General features: G+C 43.3%; 1 protein-coding gene across 3 annotated transcripts in view; it reads right to left on the minus strand.

Annotated features, from left to right (window-relative positions):
• The window catches only part of LOC104322348 (neuronal acetylcholine receptor subunit alpha-7), a 66,534-nt gene extending 44,206 nt beyond the window's left edge, over window positions 1-22,328 (minus strand). Inside the window, exons 1-3 of one of the 3 annotated variants that reach the window (XM_069776583.1) lie at window positions 22,041-22,328; window positions 21,838-21,942; window positions 3,965-4,104 (exon numbers count right to left, since the gene is read on the minus strand). In XM_069776583.1, the coding sequence (XP_069632684.1) occupies window positions 3,965-4,104; window positions 21,838-21,916 (219 nt within the window). In that variant the 5' untranslated portion in view covers window positions 21,917-21,942; window positions 22,041-22,328. Of the gene's footprint in view, window positions 1-3,964; window positions 4,105-21,837 lie in introns of those variants that run through there. The other 2 variants (XM_009925485.2, XM_069776584.1) reach the window with 2 other exon arrangements.
• Window positions 22,329-22,537: the final 209 nt, after the last annotated feature.

Below are 22,537 nucleotides of genomic sequence, written 5' to 3' on the forward strand. Positions count from 1 at the left end.
ATCTCACCAGTGCTTCCACAAGAAGGATGTAGACCCCTTCAAATAACGTCCCCTGCAAATGCCAATAGGAGCAAAGAAAATCATCATTCATGATGACATATTGTTTCTACCTAGTAGGCTCCTATCACATTAAGCCAAGGGAAAAATATTTCCATTTCCTCTGCTGTGAAATATGTCTTGCCTCATTTCTTAATTGGTCTAGACTGATCAACTGGCTGGGCTCTTAGACAAAATAAGAAGAGAATTCTTGTTCCAAGTACTCTTGGATGTGATCTACACTTGCTTGGGCTGGCAGGGCTTGCAGGGCCTGACAGTGCTCTGAGGGAAAGATCACCAGCCAAATGCCCTGATGATGCACAAGGAGTGCCTGGCTTCTGCCAGGGAAGGGTGGAGGGCAGGCTCCAAGCAAAATTGATGCTCAGAAACAGCATACATGTGAGAGAGCTCAGCATGAAGTTGTCTTTACACATAGAGGACAAGGCAAACTGAACTGAGTCCTACTGCTAAAGAGGGTATAAACTGTTCGTCTTTCTGCTCATTTGTTTCCTGGATGTAAGAGGCCTGTCTTGGCTGTAGTTGTGAATTAACATAATTTTGGAAAAAGTCCTAACCCTAATGACAAGGAATCCTTCACTTGCATTTGTCTGCCACAACTGTGACAAACAGAGAACATGTTCTTCATGGCTTTGAGTGTGATGGCTGGCTTTAAGCACTAAAACCCCCACAGATCCTGTGCAGGCAAAGACATGCTGGTAGGAGCAGAAAACCTTATCCAAGGTAGTCATGCTTTGAAATTTTCCTTGAATGGATGTGAGAAAAGGAGGTGAGATTTTAAGTAAAGTCACTTGGCACTATTATTTGGCAAACCACAAGGACCTCAGAGCTGTCTTTCCTCTCTATGTACCAAAGTGAATCTAGATTGTTATCAATGCTGTTAGAATCATAGAATCATAGAATCACAGAATCATTTAGGTTGGAAAAGACCTTCAAGATCATTGAGTCCAACCATCAACCATACCCACTAAACCATGTTCTGGAGCACCCTGTCTACTCACTTTTTGGATACCTCCAGGGATGGTGACTCAACTACTTCCCTGGGCAGCCTATTTCAATGTCTGACAACCCTCTCAGTAAAGAAATTTTTCCTAATATCTAACCTAAACCTCCCTTGCCGTAACTTGAGCCCATTTCCTCTCATCCTATCTCCAGCCACCTGACAGAAGAGACCTGTTCTCAGTAGGCTGGCTGCAGATAATGAATTTAGATTTTATTACATTATAATACAGTATGTGTAGGAAACAGACTTATGGAGGCATGTCATGGAGCCTGTCCCATGTAGAAGTGCATTAGATGTAATGCCAGTTCTTGGCAAGGCTAAGGATTGAGTTGCTGTGAGTCTTAGTGGCAGACCCTTCTTCCTTCCATGCAACAATAAAACAGGACACTTATTTTAATCCTCTTTACATAATTTCCTCCTGCAGAGAAACCAGTCCAGTGTCCACTGTCTCACACCCATTGCAGTGACTACTTGCAAAGCATCCCAGTGAGTCCAGCAGTACTGTTGTATGCCTTGGCACACCATACTCCCCTGAGCACGGAGTCCTTGTTGCCTCCCCAGGGAGCACAGTACATGAAGTCCCCTCAGCCTGTAACCTTGCCTAGCACCCTGCTCTGTTATGGTAATGGAGCATGCTGGACACACAAGTCCTCAGAAAGAGCAGCTTTGTGCTTTGTTAGTGCATACACCATTGCCAAGACTGTGATGCTGTCTAGCCCTTTCCCTGAGCAAGAAGCAACTGTGCTCCAGTTGCTTTGTCTTGTGCCAGGTGGGGCAGCTGAGGAGGCAGAGTCTGCTCACGCCTGGCCTCCCATCTGAGTGAACAGAGACACATTTGCTTGATTTGCCTTATGGTGTGTCAGCTAATAGAGGTTACTTCTCCTTTGTACCTTGCCTGCTACTCTTTACATCACTGTGGCTATCATGACCCTCCTTTTAAGCAGACATTTTCTTCAGCAGCTGGAGCATCCAGAAACTGCAGTCTGTCCAGCCAGCTATGGAGGCTGAGGGCCTGTGTCCATGCTCACAACCTGCTTGTTGCTGGCATATTCCTGCATTGCTTCCTGATTTAGGGACCCATGGGAGCAGTGTTTAGTGGATTTTCAGGCCAGTTGGTTTAGCCACTGGTTGATGCCGCAGTGACCTTTCTACTACAGGGACTTGACTGCCAAGGGATTTTCTGTCCCTCCCAAGAGGAGACAGGCACCTTTTTGCATCATGCAAGATGATAAACACTTCAGGTGACTCTGGATGGTTTTTAAAAACACCATGAGTGCAGTTTGCAAGATCATGAGCCTGGGACAAGTCATTAATATTCTGGAGCTGATTAACTTCTAGCATCTGTAGTATGTGTAGAGATGGAGGGAAGCAAAACTTTGTTTCTGGTATGTACGACCATTTAGACTATCTCTTTCCTATTGTGGAGAATCAAAAGGGAAGACTGGAATTAAATTTGTTGTAATGGACATTGACATAATGTAGATAAAGTGCTTAAAGAAATGTTGATTTCCTGAAAGGATGGGTTTCTCCTCCTGACTAACTGGCTCTGAAAATGTACAGTCACAGCCCTAAGGCTAAAAAGTCCCCTTTACCACCCCTAATCTTCAAACTACTACAAGAAAATGCCATCACAAAAAGAAGGGCTGGAGCAAGATCTTTGGAGCTAAGATGCCTCTGCTAAACCTGGAATTGCTTGCTGAAATTTACTTGAAATTAGCTGGAGGATTTCTCTGCTCTTTCATTCATGAGGAGGACTGTGAGCTCCTGCCGTGAATGAGTGACTTTAGTTGAGAGCACTGATCTCCTCTCTCTTCCAGCTCAATGCAGTTGCTAACATTTCAAAACAGAAAGCTGCTTACCCTGCCTGACTGCTGCTGCCTGCCTCCAGGAGCACTGCAACTGGCTGGACCTGCCACCTGTACAGCATGATGCTGGGGGCTATACTTTCAGGGTCCTGCTTACCTCTCCAGAAAGAACACCGGGTGCACTATGGATTTTCAGAAAGATTGTGAGAGCTTTAAAAAGTTTAAATATTTGAGGCCTCTGTCAAATTGGTTTGCAATTGCACAAAATTTTGCACATCTCTCTCCCTGTTCCTTGTTCCCTCCATGACAGTGATGGTTTATTGGCAAGCAGCCCATAATACTGACTATGGAAAGGGTAGGATGAGGAAAGGAGCACTACTGTGTTCAGCAGTTTGCTGTATTGACAGGGTGAAGGTGGTCAAATTTGTTCTTCTGGCTTGTTTTTTCCATGTAGATGAAAGAAATTCTCTCTATATATCATGGTTTATCATACAGAATCCTCTTCATGATGAAAAAAGGGATTTGGATTATTATGTTAAAATTTTCCATGGGTCAAATCTCCAATTCTGAAAAAGCATGTTGCAGTCAAGACAATTAGAGGGCTGTGCCTCCAGGTTTTGCTTTTACTTATTTCTAACCTCATCTAAGGGCCGGCCCCTTCAACTGCAGTGCATGGTAAAGACATAATGGGAGAAGAGGCCAATGCCATTATAATGTCTAATGAAAAAGTGTAAGTGAGTGCAGTGATGCTAGCTTTGAATGCTGCACATCCTGCATAGCTCTGAGAAGAATGTATTATTAATAATTTGTAGTAACACATGGCTTCTAATTTACTGCTTTCTTTTTTCTGTTTAAAACAAATGGAAAAAACTACATAATTAATCTCCTTGCTGCTCATGTTGTATCAGAGATGGCTGTGCTTTTAGGGGGATATTCCTCCAAAGTGTCAAAGCATGTACTCCAGCACTTAGGGAGGATGCTTAGCCAAAGATAGTCTGCTTTCACCTCTGATAGCCTGCTTAAGAGGAAGAATATGGTCCCTACACAAGAGATCAGATTTGTTATGCCGAATGGGTAGAGAACAGAACAGCAAGTAACTTACCACATCAATTATCTGCAGCAAAGAAAGCTGGAGCTCGACTACAAGGGGTTGGGAGTCATTCACTACTGGTCGTTCAAGACGATTGTAGTTTCTCAGCAGTTCTCTGTACAAGCGTCTCTGGCTTTCGCCCTGCTGAGAGACTAGTGAAAAAGAAAGAAGGCATCTGTCATTCGGGCTGGTCACACTGTCCCCATTGTCTGTTTTGCTGAAAAAACCCACTTAATAGGTTTGTAATTTGAAAGCAACTCCCCCCAAAGTTCCCAAAATTCTGCACATGGGTGTGACAGACACAGCTTTTCTGCATACATGACTGATGAGCTCTTAAAAAAAAATTAACCACTACACTCTAACCCATTATTAGCACTCAGAATCTACTGAACAGCCTTTGCGGCTCTGAGTAAATGTCCCCCTTCCTTGGTGCCCCTCCTGCTAATGGCAAGTGGAAATGTGGCTCCAAACCCACCAGACAGCTTCCTGGAAGGCAGTCAGAGCACTTTTATTTCCTTGCTCTTATTTATTTCCTAGAGACTGGCTGCTGTAAGCCAGTGCTGATATTATTTGGACATATAGTGTGTTTACCCAGTATGAGTAACCGGTATTACTTTTTGGACCTGATGTATCAGCCCCTTTTCTGTGCTCAGGAAACAGTAACAAGCCTTGATACCCTCTTCAATTGTGTGGCAGTCTTTCTGGGTTTAGGGTTACTTCCCTTGCCTTTTTTCCTTCTGATGGAAAGGATTGCACACTTTGTTAACACCTAATGAGGTGGTGGTATGAAGACTAGAGTATTTGACAGGTATGTATAATGACATATTGAATTTCTGGTGTTACATTCTTAACTCAGCTGCTACTGGGAACAGCCTCAACACAGAAGCTGTCATGCAAACACATGAGCATGTTAAAGGCTAGCAGAATTTCAGTCTATGCTTAAATTGCAAGATGCCCCGGTTCCCCAGCTTTGGGGTGGGTATGGAGAGCATCCATCTAACCTGTGTGACCAGGTTTCCTTGCCATAACAACCATGCATGGGGCAGGGTAGCAGTGATGGCTTGGGTTTCTTCCCACAGGAAGGTGAGTACTTTGCTAGGACACTGCACAGGTGCTTGGGTCCCCCAAAACAGTAGGTGTTGGTGCTCTGGCCAGTGGCAGCCTGAGCTCTACCTAAAAGCTGCATCTAACAGTGTGAGGGTTACGGGCTGCAGGTTCCCTGAGGCCAAACCAGTCCTGTCAGCATGAGTGCGTATTCCCTGAACTGTAGAAATCCAGTCCCTGGCAGGGTATCTGCACTGTAAATTATTATTACTTTGGACTGAAGCATTTTTTATGCACTGCAGCTCCCAGTCACTGTGTGTGACTTTTTTTAACTCTTGAGTAGAGCTCTGCACATTGACACCAGGACTCCTTTCACAGTGGTTATGATTAATATCTTTTTGACAATGCAAACAAACCATAACAGCAATTTCTGCCTTCCCCAGACTCTTACTGTGCTCAGCAAACCTTGCAAGCCTGGAACAAGCTGCTGTCTAACATAGCAGCCATGCCTTTTAAAGCTAATAATAAATTTAGTTTATGAACAGTTTATAAGTCTGTTTAATTTGTGTTCTCTTCAGTTTTCCTGATACTAAAGGGAGCTTTGTGGCTTTCCGGTATGACAGTGCCTGGTGAACAAGAAGGAAGAGTACGTTTGTTTATTTTGGTAAGTTACACCAACACATCATCTTCATGGGCCCTCTCTGCTCTTGCCTAATACACTACATGCTCATGGTTGAGGATGCTGTAAGCACCGGTTCAATAGCCCTTGCTGACATGTCAATATTGGATGCTATGTTTTCGCCATCAGCAAAGACAAGCTCTGGCCACAGTATCTCTCCTTCACCAGCTTAAGTAATCTTCCCTGCAAGGCAATGATTTAAGAAGTCCTCTGTTATGGCCTTAGTGCTTGTTTTCCAGTGCCTCAGCAGACCCCAATTTCCTTGTAAGATCCTTCTGTAAAAAGGAAACCAGTGAAAATCACTACACATTGTTCTGTGGAAAGAGACTCTGTGTTTTGAGCAAATTTGCTGTCCTTCCACTCACCTGCTCACCCCCGCTTCCACCCTCCTCCATGTTCCTGTGCTTTCGGGAAGATATGACTGCCTGCACTATTGCTGTCATCTTGAGTACTTATGTAATATTTGCCTTTAACCTTCCTTTTAAACTGGCTGCCTCATCTTTTACAAGGGAAAAGTGCCCTTCACCACTCTCTGGAAGTTGGCTGGGCTGCTAGACTGCCCTAGTACCATCACTGTCGTGGTGCATTAAAGCAGCCCCCCCACGAGAGGTCTGAGCATAACCCTTTGCTGTGTGCTTCGGAAAGCTGTCTTTGTACTGTGTGCTCCAAACATGCTAAAGCCAGGCCCCCTTCTCTGTTAAACTTTGTGAGCTGAAGTAGCCCGGTACTGCAATTTTGTGCCTGGTTTTCCATCCATTCTTCAACTCTCCCCTCTGTAATGTAATTGTATTACTTTGCGACCTCTTGTATCCAAAATTGTTAACATAGCCTTAGCTGATCTATTCTTAGCCTGCTGAGTTGGCATTGGTAACCACATATTTGTGTGCTGCATGGTTTTGCTCACAAAATTACATAGATTCAGAAGCAGCGGAGCCTTTGGGGTGTCCTGGCACATAGCTGTGGCAGCTGTTGGTACCACAAAGACCTGGCTAGGCTGGTCACACTGCCATCTCTCTGCTACAGCTGCTCTGGAGAAGGAACCAAGGTGGATGACAAGTCAGACTTGCATTTTCATAGACTTTTTCTTTAAATTGTAATCTTCAAATACTTAATGTTTCATACTCCAGAGAGATTTCTGCTTTTTTCCCTTCTAATGCTTGTGCTAATGCATTGTGACACTAGAACTCTATGTGCTAAATGGAGTGTTAGCTGGTGATGGGGAAGTCTGGATCTCTCAGGAATAGTGGTAGAGTAAGTTTTAACACTGCCTATCCCACAGTCACAGAAATCTAACTAAAAGCAGTGGCAATGTTTTGTCTTTTAAACTAGGCTGGAAGCTGGACATCAATATTTTGAGGTTGCCAGGTCAGTCTCCCAAAAGCAATGCCAGACTTACTTGCCTATGCATGTTACAGGAAAGTACTGGCGAAGGGTATGATCCTTTCTAGATAAAGGATCTTTGAGCTATAGAAAGCCTCTCATGTCCCACTGCCTCAGACAGTGTCCCCCTTGTTTCTGGATTATCTTTGAAACAGTAGGAAATTACAATCTCAGTACAGTCTGAGGGCAGAGCAGTGAATGATGTCTGTCTCAAGTTTAGCAAGACTTTTGACACTGTCTCCAAGAACATCCTCATACAGGCTAGATAAATGAACAGTGAGGTGGATTGAAAAGTGGCTGAACCGTTAGGCTCAGAGGGTTGTAGTCAGCAGCACAAAGTCTGGCTGAAGGCCAGCCAGTGCTGGAGTACTCCAGGGGTGGATACTGGGGCCAACGCTGTTCAACATCATTACGAATGATGGAGCAGAGCGCACCCCCAGCAAGTTTTCAGATGGTACAAAACTGGGAGGAGTGGCTGATACAGGACCTGGTTTTGCTTCCATTCAGAGAGAGGGACCTTGAAAAACTGGAGAAATGGCTGACAGGAACCTCATGAAGTTCGATGAAAGGAAGTGCAAAGTCCTGCACCTGAGGAGGAGTAAACCCAGGCACCAGAATAGGCTGGGGGCCCACTGACTGGAGACCAGGTTGGCAGAAGAGCCCTGGGCGTCCTTCTAGATACCACGCTGACCATAAGGTGGCAATGCACCCTTGCAGCAAAGGCCACTAGCATCCTGAGCTGCATCAGACAGTGCCTTACCAGTAGGTCAAGAGTGGTGAGCCTTCCTCTCTACTTCAGCACTGGTGAGACACACTTGGAGTGCTGGGTCCAGTGCTGGGCTTCTCAGTACAAAGGAGACACAGAGTTACTAGAACCAAGGACTAGATTGTCCCTCAAGCTTTACCTTCTGAATAATCTAAAATTGTTCCCTGAACTGCTCCTGGAGTTTGCAGGCAATTGGGAGGCACAAGGCAAACCAATCCTCTGGCAGTTTTGTGAAGAGCTGTGTGGACAACAGAGGTATTTGTGCACTACATTCAACTCTTAAATACCTTTCTCAATCTCCTTCCATGCTTCTGCATGTGCAAAGAAGTCTGCAAGAAACCCACTGATTGATCAACACAACCTACAAACTGCTACCAATCTCTTGGGAATACATGCTATAGCCAAACTTCATCTTTCTTTCTAGGATGGAATGTCTGAGAACTGCACAGCAAGGTAACCTGCCCAGGAGTTATTTCTCTATTGCAGAATGCTACCACCTCCCCTCACAGGAGATACAAGAAAATGTCGGTCCCTCCAAATGCATTGCTGTGAGTCCAGGGAACTTCCCAAGTAGGGTGGTACTGTGTGGTATCCTCTGTGCTGGATCAGGGAGTCCTATGATGTGAAGGAAGAACCTGCAGCAAGAAAACAGAAGATGGCAGGTTCCCTAAGGTCTTATTTCTGAAATGTATCTGAAAAGCTGTCCTTCACCTCCTTTGTTTCCCTGCATCATCCTTGCCTTGAACTATTTCAGCAGGAGATAAAGCAGGATATCTTGCTGTTAGCTTACACTCTGAGCTCTGTCTTTCCTTTCACATGCATAGTCTGCATGTGAGATTTCATCCTGTTTATTAAATGCAGACATGTTGCAATGTCCCAGACAGGTTAGGCCAAGAGACTAGGACTGAAACACGGGATAATTGTATATTAAAAAAAAATTTGCAAAGACCTCCTCAAAGCAAGCCTAGAAGCATGTTAATAACTGCATCCATGTATTTGGACAAAGTGTGGGTTCATAGCTAGAAGCAGAGAGGCACCTCTTTTGAGGCTTGCACAGATGGTGTCTCACCCTGACTGCGAACCTTCATGATATCTATAAAGGGGTTTGAATTCTCTGAGACATTGCAATTAAATTAGATCAAGCTGGTACTTGCTGATGTCAGCTCCAAGTCAGCAGCTGTGCATGCCCAAGCTCAAGCTCAGGCTGAACTCATGTCCTATTGCCAGTGATGGCAAGGAGAACTGTCTCAATTGGTCTGCATGTTTTATGGTGACCTAACACATGCTGATCTTGGTGTAACTCAGATATCTGCTCTGGCTGCAAAGCTAAAAATAAAACAAATACCCCAAAACACTGGGTAGGGAAAAAAATGAAAGAGAAAGAGAAAGAGAAATAAATAACAAACATAAAAATAAAAATAACAAGAAAGAGAAAGAGAAAAATAAATAAATTAAAATATAAATAACAAGAAAGACAAAAGAAAAAGAGAAAGAAAAAGAGAGAAAAAGGAAAAGAAGAAAAAAGAAAAAGAAAAAGAAAAGAAAAAGAAAAAGAAGAAGAAAAAGGAAAAGGAAAAGAAAAAGAAAAAGAAAAAGAAAAAGAAAAAGAAGAAGAAAAAGGAAAAGGAAAAGAAAAAGACCTGACTAAAACTAGCAAAGTCCTTCCTCCTTCCTTGTGTGCTTCATATCGTTTCACTGGTTGCACTGGTTTATTCCTTTAGAATTTTACTTGGCCCATTGAGGAGACACAGGGCTCTAGGCATATGGCTGCAAGCTGACAACAAACCTCTTCCACCTTCTCTGTCTGGGTGGGATCCTCTGGGTATGGATTGCCTCTTCCATGCTTGAGCATCATCCCATTCTCTCCACTGTGCCACCATAATACTTCTTGTTTCTTCTGTGGGTTTGGGTTCAGATCCAGGGAAGTGTTTGTTGGGGTTGGAGGCTGTTCAGTGTCATCTGGTAGGCTGTCAAAATTGCAGCTAGCTCTGGACAGACTATCTATATGCCATCCCTAGGAAGGCAAGATGCTCCCTCCTTTCCTAGGAGCTGTGCTGTCATGTCTGGTCTTGGCTGGTTGATTCCCCTGCTGTTTTGCATGCAGAGCTCCCTGAGCTACAAGGTAAGAGTCCAACCTTTGCCCATTCCCCAGGTTTGCTCCAAAAGTGGTCAGCTCCTTGACTGAGCATTCCTGGTGTGGGCCACATTCTGGCTTGCTGTGCACAGTAAAGAATAAATAATGAAATATTAACGAGAGGGTAGGTGGAAGGACATGGATTTCCAAAAGGTTTTCAGCCATGGTACCTGTATTTACTGACCATTCCACCTCTGGTTCGTAGTGATCCCTGATTTTATTTTCATAATCTTTGAACTTTTTGTTGGGCCAGCTGCTAGCTGAATGTTCTAGCTGTTGCTCATTTCTTTTGGCAGAGGTCTGAGCCTTACACACAAGTTATTACTTTACTTATACAAGATTATGGGAGTTACTGGTAGGTAAAGGACCAATGGTTTTTAGACCAAATATCATATTCTTCCAATATCACTTTATATTCACACATAGGTATGGTAACATGTCTCTGAATTACAAAACATGCCTTTTTTTTTCTTCCCTTCTTAAAAACAGTTCCTAGAATCATTTGCACATACAAGCTCTTTGCAGAACACAGTAAATTAAAATCAACAGCATATTCCTGGGCCATCACATTGTTGCTTTTAAATATTTCATCCCCTGCTACTTCATAAAAGGACCTAAACTGCAGCAATAATGTGGTTGTGGTAGTTATTCACCCCCCTTGTACTTCCTGCAGGTGTTTCACCACATCTATGTCATTTTTTTCACCCTGTATTGTTACTTTGCCATGTTCCCTCTGTTTTGGTTGGTTGGTTTGTTTGCCTGTTTGTTTTACTGTTTCCTAAAACAAATTGAGTGGAGTTCTGGCCTTTTTTGAAAAAACAAGGTCATTATACTGAGAGGTATTGTTATATTTTGTTGTGTAATGTTTGTATACAATCTTGTTATAATTGAAAGATATACAGAGCAAAAAGCCTTTAGGAAAACCTATGGGTATCAGAGCTAAATCCTAAAACTTCCAAGTATTTTCCTAACAACCTGCAGACTCTTCTGCCATAGCTCCTCTAATCTTATTTATTTTCTTTTTAGTTTATAACTGTACTCTTACAGGGATTTTTAGCTATTTCTTTGGGAATGCAAATAGAACGATCACAGGAAGACACACAGACATGCTTTATTTGCAATTACGAATTATGGGGGAAGTAACAGGAATAGTATCAGAAAAAAAAGCAGGTTGTTTCACAGGCAACTTCTTTGGCATAAAGAATTGGAATGGCAACAGCACTTACAAAATGTGGCATGTTCTAATGCTTTGGTAGCTATAAAAAAACCACCCACCTTATTTTTTGTATATTTTGCAGATTTCAGAGAATGTAAAGCATGTCATTGCCATATGTCCCTTAATCCCCAGAGACACAGATGTGTCCCATCTGCTTTTGTTCTTATGTGCAGTGTTGTTGCTTTTATCTGTGGCTGCAGATGCATTATTTCTTTCAATGTCCTTTGATTTAAAATGCATGCCATCACACCTTCAGGAAGGAGTAGTCATATGAGAAACAATGGAATCACATCAGCTGCCTCAACCCTGTGTGTGTCTGTGTGTGTGTGTTTGTGTGTTGTGTATTTGAATACCTCTTTCATTTAAAACCTCTTTTTAATCTACTTCCCTTCTGGGTAATCTTTGACTCTAATCTTTGGCTCTCACTATGCAGATTGTTTCTGCATCTTACACACAAAACTCATTAGATACCCAGAGGAATGTGAGAAATGCCATGTTTTCATAAGCAAAAAGGACCTAATCTTCCTGATATTGGTCACTTCTGTTCTTTCATAGCAGATAAAGAGCTCCCAGCAGAGAGGGGTATTAAAGGGTATGCTAGGAAAGGTTTCATCTCAAAGATTTTAGGCACATGACAGTATGCTAAAAAGAGAATATAGGCCATTACATAATGAAAGGATGGGATTATATTTTTGGTCCTGCTAGCTTAGTGCAGATGTTTTAAAGGCTGAGATATGTGTGTAAGGTGAAGAGACACACATTATGATATTAACAGTGGGATACATCTCAAATATATGATAGTTATCTAAACTGCCTCATTGCTCCAGGTCAGAAACATAACTGGCTAGTTAGTTTAACTGGCTAATTAGTGTAATGCTAGTTTACATTAGCTCCGTGCAATATAACTGTAATTATTACAATACTCTATGTCAAGGGAGCACAGGAGAAGGTAGTTGGAGCACTGGTGAAGAGGGGGACTCCCCTTGCTAGACATGTTAGAGAGAGCTGTGGCTGTCTGAAAGTTACTCTTGCCAGCCATCCTGGGATTTGTGGGGAGGAATAATAATGGAAGCCAACAGAAAGAAACAAAATCGTATGACGAGAGTGAGATACCAGTGATATGGTCATCAGTGTACTGGAGTGTGCTTCTGGATTCCCCACTCTCACTGGCTTGCAGAGCAGCTTGTTACATCCCTTCACCTCTACATGTTTCAGCACCCAAACCAGTAAACCAAGGGAAAGACCTTCTTGGGAAACCACTATGAACTTCACTAACCAAGTGCTGTCAATGAGGTAGCCATGGCAATCAGCACAGCATTCACAGACAGCTCTGAAAAGGGTCACAGGGGATCTGCAGCTCCCCATCAAAAGCCCACTCAACAACATGCCAGGCACATGTGGAGAGCTCAGATCTGGGAAAGCCGTATGTGAACAGACAGGTATAATAACGATAATAACAAAGAGGCAAGTCTAGTTAGGGCTGAGAAGAAAATAGGTAGGAAGAAGGTGTTTTTCCTAAACCCAGTGCAGGTAATAGCAGTGATAGAGGCTGCAATGAAATCTTCAGTTTACTGTGCAACACAGTTCTTCAGGCTCCACTTCCCACCCCAAAAATGTTCCAATATAATGATAAAGAAGCCCATACCAGGGTCAGCAGGACCCTGGAAGAGGAGGAAGATAAGTGCACCCCTTAGGAAGAGAAATTTTGTCCCCAAGACATGAAAAGAGCAAAGATAAAACCCAAAACTTAGTTCTCCCAAGTGCTATTCCTCAGTCACAGACATGCCTTTACCAGGCAGAGAAAGCTTGTTCCTTTTTTCATAGTTCAGAGGGGATCTTGCCATTGCCTCAGTGTGTTGTTACTGAAGAGCGGTGATATTAACTTCCCTGTGCAATGCAGAGGACAGGTTGGAGTGGAAATGTAACAGACAGTAATACCGTGGAAATGAACCACCCAGTATACCCAAAGACATTGCAGTGATTCTTTCCCCTTCTTCCTCTGCAGTGCTGGTCAGTGGCAATAGTTATGATCCCAGAGATGGCTAGTTTCCTGAACAATGAACTTTTGCCTTGCCAGCCTGCCAGCTGTACTTGCATAGCAATGCTAAGCAGCAAAGGTACTGAGAATGCAATTGTCAAGGCTAGTGATGGTTCCTCCTGCACTCTTCCCGCATCTGTCAAGCCTCAGCTGTTGCCTGTGAGCAAAGTGAGAACTGCCCTGGCTGCAAGGCACAGGCAAGGCACAAATGTCCAAAGTCAACATGGCTCTGAGAATGCAGAGAAAGTTGCAAGTTTGTCTTTCCAGTATCTGAAACACAAATGCTGGATGATGTGAAACATGGTGTTAGAGCCCAGTGAAAGGGATATGGACTACCCTAATGGAAATTGTGACTGTGTCTTGAACGGCTGCTTGTTTGTCCTCCTTTTCAGTGCTTAGTACTTAGTTCCCAGTACCTGAACTGGGAAATGTGAAGATACATTTTCTCCAAATCTGAAATAGTTTCCCACTTGGGAAGCAAAACTTACATGAAACATCTATAGATGAAACTCAGCCATGTTTTAAGCAGCACTGCTGAGCTTTCACTAGGCCAGGCTAAATTTGCTGCCCATCTATGTGAAAGATGCTGTGCTACTAGCTGGCTGGTGATAATTTATAGGTTTTGGCAGCAGAAGTGGTTGCTATCAAGGGATTTTTTCCAAGGGAAAGAAGCCTGAGGCTTTGGTGGTCCAGGTCTTCAAAGACACAGGGACCTGTAAATAGAGGCATGAAAATTCTCAGCAGGGAGTCTGAACTTATTCCACACGGAAGACAAAAGCTGCTTCTAATACTGTCCTGATGAGGTAAATGACTGGCTCTGAGCAAATTAGACTTGTCACCAATCAAAGGTCTGTGGACATCTAACCTAGGACACTTGAAATTGTAAGCTTTCTTTTGGCTGATTGAGCCCAGATTTGCTTACGTGCATAAGAAGTGGCTGAGCATGGTCTGTATCATGAAGTTTATAGGTGTTTTTTTTTCCCAGACTCTGAATGTCACAAGGTCTCAGTGACAGCTGAGCATTGTTTAGCCTTGATCTGTCTGCTTTCAGGATGCTAGATGCTATTGCCTTTTCCTCAGGCACAGGCCTCGAGTCCTGGTTTTGTTGGGATCAGTGGGGATATGAAATATGTGGCTCTCCTTGCTGCACCCTGCCAGCCAAACCTGCATTAGCTGAGTCACTGATCCTGACTAAGAGCAGAAATGAACTACAGTGAAAATGAGGTACTTCCAGACAATGATGATCTGGGGAGCCTGATTTTGTCTTAACTTTACTCTGTTGATCTAAAGCTTTGGCAACTTCAATCTAATGCTCCTGAATTATGTCAGTGCAAACAAAAATACTTTAAACAACATTGGTGCCCCACATGTCCAGGTGGAGTATGGCTGTCATCTTGTGATACAGTAGCAAAGCCTGTGGATGCAGGATGCTTGGTCTCTGAGAGAGACCAAAACTAGCCTGAAAAGCAGAAAGCGATCCTGTGCTGTCTGGCCTGCCCTCTTGTATTCCCCAGCATACAGACTTCCTGAGTCCGCTAGAGCATTTTGACCCGAAGGGGAAATGGTTTGCCCACTTATGAAGAGGCCTCCTCTGGAGAAGGATGTCTCCTCTCCTTACCCACAGACCTGTTCCCATGTGATCTATCTTTTCTCTCCCATCCTGCCCTCTCATTGTCATTGTCAGGCAAGGTGTAAGTAGATCTGATGATGGCAGGAGTGCTGAAATGCTTGAGCTGAGATATCAATCCAACAAATTTGAATTATAAAGTAAATGGAAACTGGGGACCCTAATATATTTGGAGACTATATTAGAAGACTTAGACCTTGAACAAAACACTGCTGCAGACAGCATGCTGCAGGATAGCTGTTTGGCTATATTAGAAAGGCAAGTCTTTTGCTTAGAGCTCTTGAAGCTGTCCAGTTGCCTTTTATGAATTGTGTGTGAAGCCTTGAACAAGAATGGGTGCAAATCAAAGTTGCTGTCCATTTGCCACTTGAAACACTGACAACTGCAAACCATCTAACAACTATTTATTTCATTTTTTATCTCCTCTCCCTATTGTTACAGATGCTCAAGCTAGATTTCAGTTTGCTGATGACTTTTTTAAAATTCCACAATATTCAAGGGAATGTACTCCATCATTTGTCATGACTTGCTCAGCCACTTTGCAGACTCAAGATGATGAAATTCTTAAAAAAGAGCACAAGATGGCTAAGAATTACAGAATGTATTTTCTGCATCATTATATGACTTCCTACGTTTTTTTTTTCCCCAAACCTACAGACTCAAAGGTGATGAAAACACTAAGCAGCAATCTCTTCTAAAGCCAGCCTATAATCAACATCAGAGAGACCCACTGCATGACACACAGTTAGCTCTGTGCCTAATAAAGCCACCCCACGGCAGCACAAGATATACACTGACCCTGTGGAGTGAGTCGAGTGGAGGCTACTGAGACAAGGGGCTGCTGGAGCACAGCATGTCTGATGAGACATGGAGAGACATGCCTTTGATCAGCTTGGGGATGAGAAAGCAAGGGGGAGCTCTTTTGGCTGTCTTCAGCTGCCATGAGGAAGGGGTCTGCAATGAAGGAGCCAGACTCTTCTGTGAGGTGAACAGGGATAGCACTAATTAGACATAAGTTGCATTATGGGGCATTGCCAGGGTATCAGGGAGCCTTTTTTTCTCTGAAGGGTACTCACCATAGAGGACACCACTGTCCTTGGAGATCTTCCCAGCTTGACTGCTCAAGAAGCAACATAATAGAGGTGTCCCTGCTCTAAGAAAAGGGATTGGACTGGGCAACCTCTGGAGGACCCTTCCAACCAAATTATTCTACCAGTCTATGAATATGTATAGATCAGATCCTCTCTCACCTCAGCTACTACAGACATATCTTTCTCAATTTCCAATTTAATTTTCTCTCTTGGCATGGTGGAAAACTAAGTGACCGGAGATTCTTTTCCACATAGCCACAGCTGAGCTTCAGGGAACACAGCAAACAGTCTTGTCAGTCCAGTCTGCAAATTGGTTTTAGGCTGTTTAGGTCCTCGATGTGAAATGAGATCTCCTCAAGCCTGCCTCTTTCCTCCAAGTCCTTTTTCTGCCCAAATCTATGTTGCATTAAGGACAGAAATGAAGACTGTGGCTTTCTCTGCAACATTCTGGAATGCAGTAAGTACTGAAGACATCCATTTCTGGAAGGTGATAAAGATTGCAGACATCCATTTCAGTGCTCTGGTAACCACCGCTTCTCTAACTGAGCAAAGCCAATTGATAGCAAGGCAGGACAGAGTCACCTGCACCTCACTGTTGACATGCATAAGTACTCATGCTGACTACAAATTATCTTTCTATTGCAGTTTACTGATTTAATTGCAGGCCCCAGGTGGGAAGACTGTTATTTCCAAACACATCATCTGGTTCTGGTTTTCAGCCTTGTTATCACCTGCTTTGCTCAATGCAATATAAGCAGTTTTGCTGATAAGAAAAACTCTTTCTTCAAGACATATTTGCTCAGGAGTGTGTCCCAAAACAGCAATGAACTCCTGTCTAGCTTTTTCATTCCCATGGATGCTACTGATTGCCTGTGCTAGCCCTACCTGTCTCAGGCAGATTTGCTCTTTTTCTTAGATTACACAGGATCTCTAGGCAGTACGCATCCTCAACCAACCATGTCAGGAGTTATGCAAAGGGTTTTGATCTTCTTTAATCACACCCTAGAACTGGAGAGACTTTATATCTCCCTTTTTGCTTGTGACATAAAAATGAAATTTTGTACTAACCCTTTGTTCAGGATGTACAATAAAATCGAATGGTATTTGGGTAGACATGTTCCCTTGAAAATCCCAGCCATCATGTTCAGTTGGAAATACTTCCTGTTTTGTGACTGATGTAACCCATTCTTAGACTCTGGAGAGAGTTACTTCATCATGCAGGTGTGAGAAGGGATGCTGCTGTTCACTGTTCTCACTGCACCACAGAGACATAAAACACCTCTTTCACTGCTTGGAACTTCACAGTTGCTGACAAAATCATCCAATATGTTACTGCCATCACTAACTCATGTTGTCTTCCACATGTCTTAGGAGAATAAACCAGATGGAGAAAAAAGGTCTGGAGCTGTCTTTAGGACTGAACCCTGTGCATGGAACGGGAACTTCTGCTCTGAGACCATCGGAAGGCCCCTGCACTGGAACAAGGCTGAAGGCTCACAAGGCACCATCTGGCATCATCCCAAAGACCAGATGGGTGCTACTTTCTCATGCACTGTATCTGCTTCTGGATCCCCCCCACATGCAGAATGCTATAGCAATATGTGCATATAATAATAGGTGCTGGTGAAGTCAGGGCCCAGGTGCTTTTTGTGGACCTTCCTACTTTTTCTAGTGAGATTTGAGGAGAGTTAACACAAGAAGATTTAGCCCAGATCACTATCAGCAAATGTGCATGGAAACACCTCCAACTTTCCTACAGCCTGGTGACTTCTCACAGGCCTGGGCCAGCTCCACAGTTGCAACTGTGCCTACAATAACACAGAGCAGCCTTAGAGCTGTGCCACTGAAGACACAAAGATTAGCAATTGAACACGACGTCTGGTTCATTGAACTGAAAAGTCAATCTCAAAAGGCAAGCATGTACAGCAAGTTACTGTAGCAGACAGTAACTCACAGGAAATAATGAGAGATTTGCCTAGGACTCTGCCTGCCCGTCTTATATGTGTTGACACATGTTTCTGCACTAGTGATCTTGATCACAGAGTGACACCTATAAACAGACATGTGTTATGACAAGAACATTTAATCCCATCTGACTCCATATTTATGTGATGCCTTAGCATGGTCTCAGTATCCAGAGTGGCCAGACTTTGGTGTCTGTACTCCCAGATATTGTAGTAATGGCAGGGATCCGGCAGTAATTTCCAATCTCTGCAAGGTGCATGTGTGGCATCTTTTTAGCCAATATGCAAGAAAAGACCTACTTGTACAATCATAGAATCATAGCATCATTTAGGTTGGAAAAGACCTTTAAGATCATCGAGGCCAACCGTCAACCGTGCCCACTAAACAAGCAAAGGTCTTCCTCATATCTTTTCTATTTTAAACTTGCATCGGCTGCATTGTTATCTTTGAAACTGTATATCACTCAGTGGAGTGATACAACTCAGAGCATCAACATAGAGAATGTGGGGAACTGAGGTGAATGCAACCTTCAGACCTCAAATTAAGAGTATGAAAGATTCTAAAGGATCTGACTTTAACACCTGGTTCTAGTCTGGTAACATTTATGAGATCTAAAGGTGGAGCTTCTTCACCAACCACCTAAATTACCAATGACATTACATTGTACTCTATTAAGGCACAGGACTTCTTACATCTGTTCAACAGTGTCTCTTTGGAGTAAACCAGATTGATTAACACAGCTCACTGCAGTTCCATCAGTCCTACCCAGCTAAGGCCTGAAGTTTAGACTCCATATATAGGTATTGAAGTACCAGGCTTGGTTCTTCCTGCTACAGAGATCTCTAAACTCGTGTCACCTCAGTCTAACTAGCTCACATCAGAGAAATTGTAGCTTGGCAGCAGAATCTGTCCTTTTGAGACTGTCTTGGCAATGCTACTGCTGCTGCAGAAACAGCACCTGCTTGCATGGAAGTGAACCAAGAACAGTATCTTTGTGAGGATTTGGTCCTAGAGATCACCAGTTGTGTTCTGACGTGATCACTAGAGCTCATCTAAATCAGCAAATCTGTGAGAAGGCATGAAATGAGTGTAGCGCAGCAATTCAACTCTGTATTGTAAGCCAATGAAAAGCTGCTTTGCACCAGCTGGGTATACCAAGTCAGGCTGAGTTACTTCATAATTTACATCTTTTAGCTGGTTAGCTCGCTTGCAGCATCCCCTGCCATAGGATTTGTCCCATACTGCTGAGCACTTACATTCCCACCGGACAGCAGAGGAGGGGCTCTGTCCTCAGCTTGCCTTTGCCTTTGCTAGGCTTTTCAAAGCCACATGGCTAGAGTATAACCCTGATGTCAAGCTGCACAGAGCAAACAAACTAAGAGGTCTGACTCTGCTCTGTGCGGCATGTGTGGCACTTTAGTGGCCTCACTTTAAAAAAAAAGGAGATAAAAGCCCAGTAATTAGAATGCATGGGTTGACTGGAGACTAGGAAAGTGCACGCTTAACTTCCCTGGATGTTCAAACCTAGCAGGTGCCTGTGCACTGAGCTGAAGGTAATGCTCCTCAGAGAGGCTAGGTGCCCATGTAGTCACCGGGACACGTTTCTGGGGAGAACTCCCTTGCAGGGTCATCTGCAACCTGGTTCCCAACCTGCGCCATGCTCTGAGAAGGGAGCAGGAGTGGGTCTGACCCCTCCTTTCCAATCTCTCTCTGGAGCAGGGGTTTTGAGTCCCTCCACCTGAGAGTGTTACGTAGCTGCTGGGACCCATAGGGTCCTACCATCCTCTGGGTGGTCCTTCAAGGATTGCACCTAGTCTGGAAAGGACATCTGGCTCTGAGAAATTTCATCTGGGATCCAGGGAGGCTGAGAACCAGTTTCCTGATTTTTCCTAGGGCCTGTGTCCCAGGAAAGCATCACTGGCTCCAGGCTTTTCAGGAAGGAAGGCTTCAAAGACCTAACATGAATAACATGTCTATCAGGGCTCCTAGCAGTAGTGCAAGCAGAGCCAAGTTGGAGCAAAAAGTTGTGGAAAGGACTGGAAAAAATGATTGAGTTCTTCATGTTTTGTTTTGTTTTGCTTTTTTACCTAGTCCTTGTCACAACTTTCCTGTTAAACAGCCCTGGAGGATTTTTCAGTAGTTGAGAAATTGTTACGAATTCTGTTGAAACAGCTCAGCACTATGTGAGAGTGATGTTAGTTATGATGGACTTGCTGTGACTTCCATGTGGGTGCACTGAGGAATCCTGGGGGAGTTCATTTGGAGCTTACTGTTAGAAGACTCTGCTACTGGTAACATGCTAAGATCATCCTGACTTTTTTCTCTTCTGACCCAACTGCACAATTCCTGGGGCTTTTTTTTTTTTCCTTTTTTCTTTTCTTTAAAAAGAAAAAAAACCTATCCACAAAGCAGAGGTCAAATACAGACCACCTTAATCAGAGGTTCATTTTATCCTGCTTTAGCACTTGTCTGTAAAAGTGCATACTTGTAAACTGCTGGTAAAAGCACCTAACAAAAAAAAATCTCTGAATTATTTATAAAAGCAGTTTGTGTCTTCATGTGCCGCTCAGAGAAACTAAGCATCCCCTCTGATGAATTAGTGATTAGTCAGTATTTAAAAGGCAGTATTTACAGGATACACAACTGCTTAAAATTGGACTGCACACAAAGTGAGTTATATTGTAACCAGCTGCCATCACCTGCCTGTTAGTTCAGCTCCTGAAGTAGCACAGAAATGTCTTACAAAGATAGCAAGGTTCTTAATTTAGCATGGTGGGGAAATATTTTTCTGCAATACTATTACTACATTAGGCAGCTGAAATGTGGAGCTGTAATAATGAAATGCATAGATGTTTTGCAGATTCAGATAAACTAATGAGGAATTATTTGCATGAATAATCTGGTGCAACATCACATATATGTTAAGTTTCCTGTGCCCCTGTGCTTCTGCAATATGTGGACCACTTTCTCTGTTTCAAAAATATAATCCTCCTTTCTCTATGCATAAATCTTGAGTAACATGACATGGTCCCTCACACCTGGAATACTCAGGTTTAGAATTTATAGTTGCTGCGGACATGTATATTTCAGCTGTTAGGGATCAATAAAAGCACATTTTGTGTAGAACCCTGAACATCTTTCAGGACTGTGGCTATTTCAACCTCCCTTCTCATTTAAAAATTCTTTATTGTTAGCCTTGCAATCCTCCATGTTTGGAAGAATCACACAGTTCCTACTTTGGTTTCTAACATGATGAATCTTCAGAAGATAGCTTGTTCACAGGTGACACCTTAGACTACAGAAGCCCATTATTTTTTATATTGCATGTTTCCAACTTATACCCATCACTGCCTGGAAGGATTCTTATTAAACACACGAAAAGTTAGAAGAGAAAAACAAACCAGAAATAGTAAATTTAGCTATTTCTGCAGCTATAAATCTTCCCAAATGATGCATAGAAAGTAAACAGTTAAGAATTTTCTTCTGGTCAGTTTTCTTTGTAGAACAACACCATTTCACTCTCACACTTACAGGGTTTTCACAGCCATCCTGCTCAGCCTGGAGTTATAATCTCCCATTCCCAAAAAACCACAGTTAGGTTAAATTTTTTAAGGAGAGAAAGAACATACTCCTTTTGAAACACAATGATTTCAGTTCATTTCTGAAAGTGACAATTACTCACTTTTCCTTAAAAAACCCTCACACCTTTTCCTTTCTTAAAAGAAGGTGCCCAGCACTGTAAGATCCACAAACTTATTCAAACTGATTACAAAACTCAATGGGACTAGCACTGGACCCTAACAAAGTTTAAACTACAAGCAGATACAAGTCCTTCTGAAAACAGAGTTGGGGTAGGATGTGACTAGCGTTTAGAAAAAAATAAAAGAAAAACAAACCAACCAACCAAACAAAAACCCCAAACTGGACAACCACAGATGAGCTTACCTTTAAAGAAAGACAGGAACAAGGATGCCCAGAGACATAGTCCAGAATAAACAAATCCCAAGCACTTTTCTGTGAGCATTGTCAAAAATAGGCTGGCTATCCTTCCTGAGCAGAGGGAGAAAGAGGATGAAGTCTTGGAGACAGCCTGCAATGACTGATGGATTTGGCAATTACAGTAATAAGGCATCAAACCAGCTTCCCACCAGGACAGAGAAGTACATTCGGTCGTGTGCTTCTCCAGTCCCCAGGAGCCAAATCAGCTCTGTGCTGGGTCAGTAAATCCAAACACAAAGGGGCTGGTTACTTTGCTTGGGACTCACATTCCCAGACACTCAGGGCCTTTTCTTGGTCAGAAACAAATGCTAGTGGTTCCAGCACACAGCTGTGTATGTACTGCAAGAAGGGGGAGCATGCTGCCTGGGAGATGCTTTCCACATCCCCACAGACTGTACCTAACTCAAGACAGCACGTCTGCAGCAATTCCAGTGCTTGCACTCGAGTGCCTCTAGAGCTGTTTCCCAGCAAAATGAGTTTGTGTCCCTCTCTGCTCTCTCTCAGCTACCAGTGCAACTTGCAGCAAGCACTTGTGGCATGGTCCCTCTGCCATGTACCTGCCCTTTCTCCCAGCAGAAGTGGCTGGGAAGCTTCAATAGTGCAGAAGCTGGAGAAGGTGAAACTCACCAGTCTCCTGCTCTTTTTG

Source organism: Haliaeetus albicilla, chromosome Z, assembly GCF_947461875.1.
Source record: "Haliaeetus albicilla chromosome Z, bHalAlb1.1, whole genome shotgun sequence".
NCBI classification, from domain to species: Eukaryota; Metazoa; Chordata; class Aves; order Accipitriformes; family Accipitridae; genus Haliaeetus; species Haliaeetus albicilla.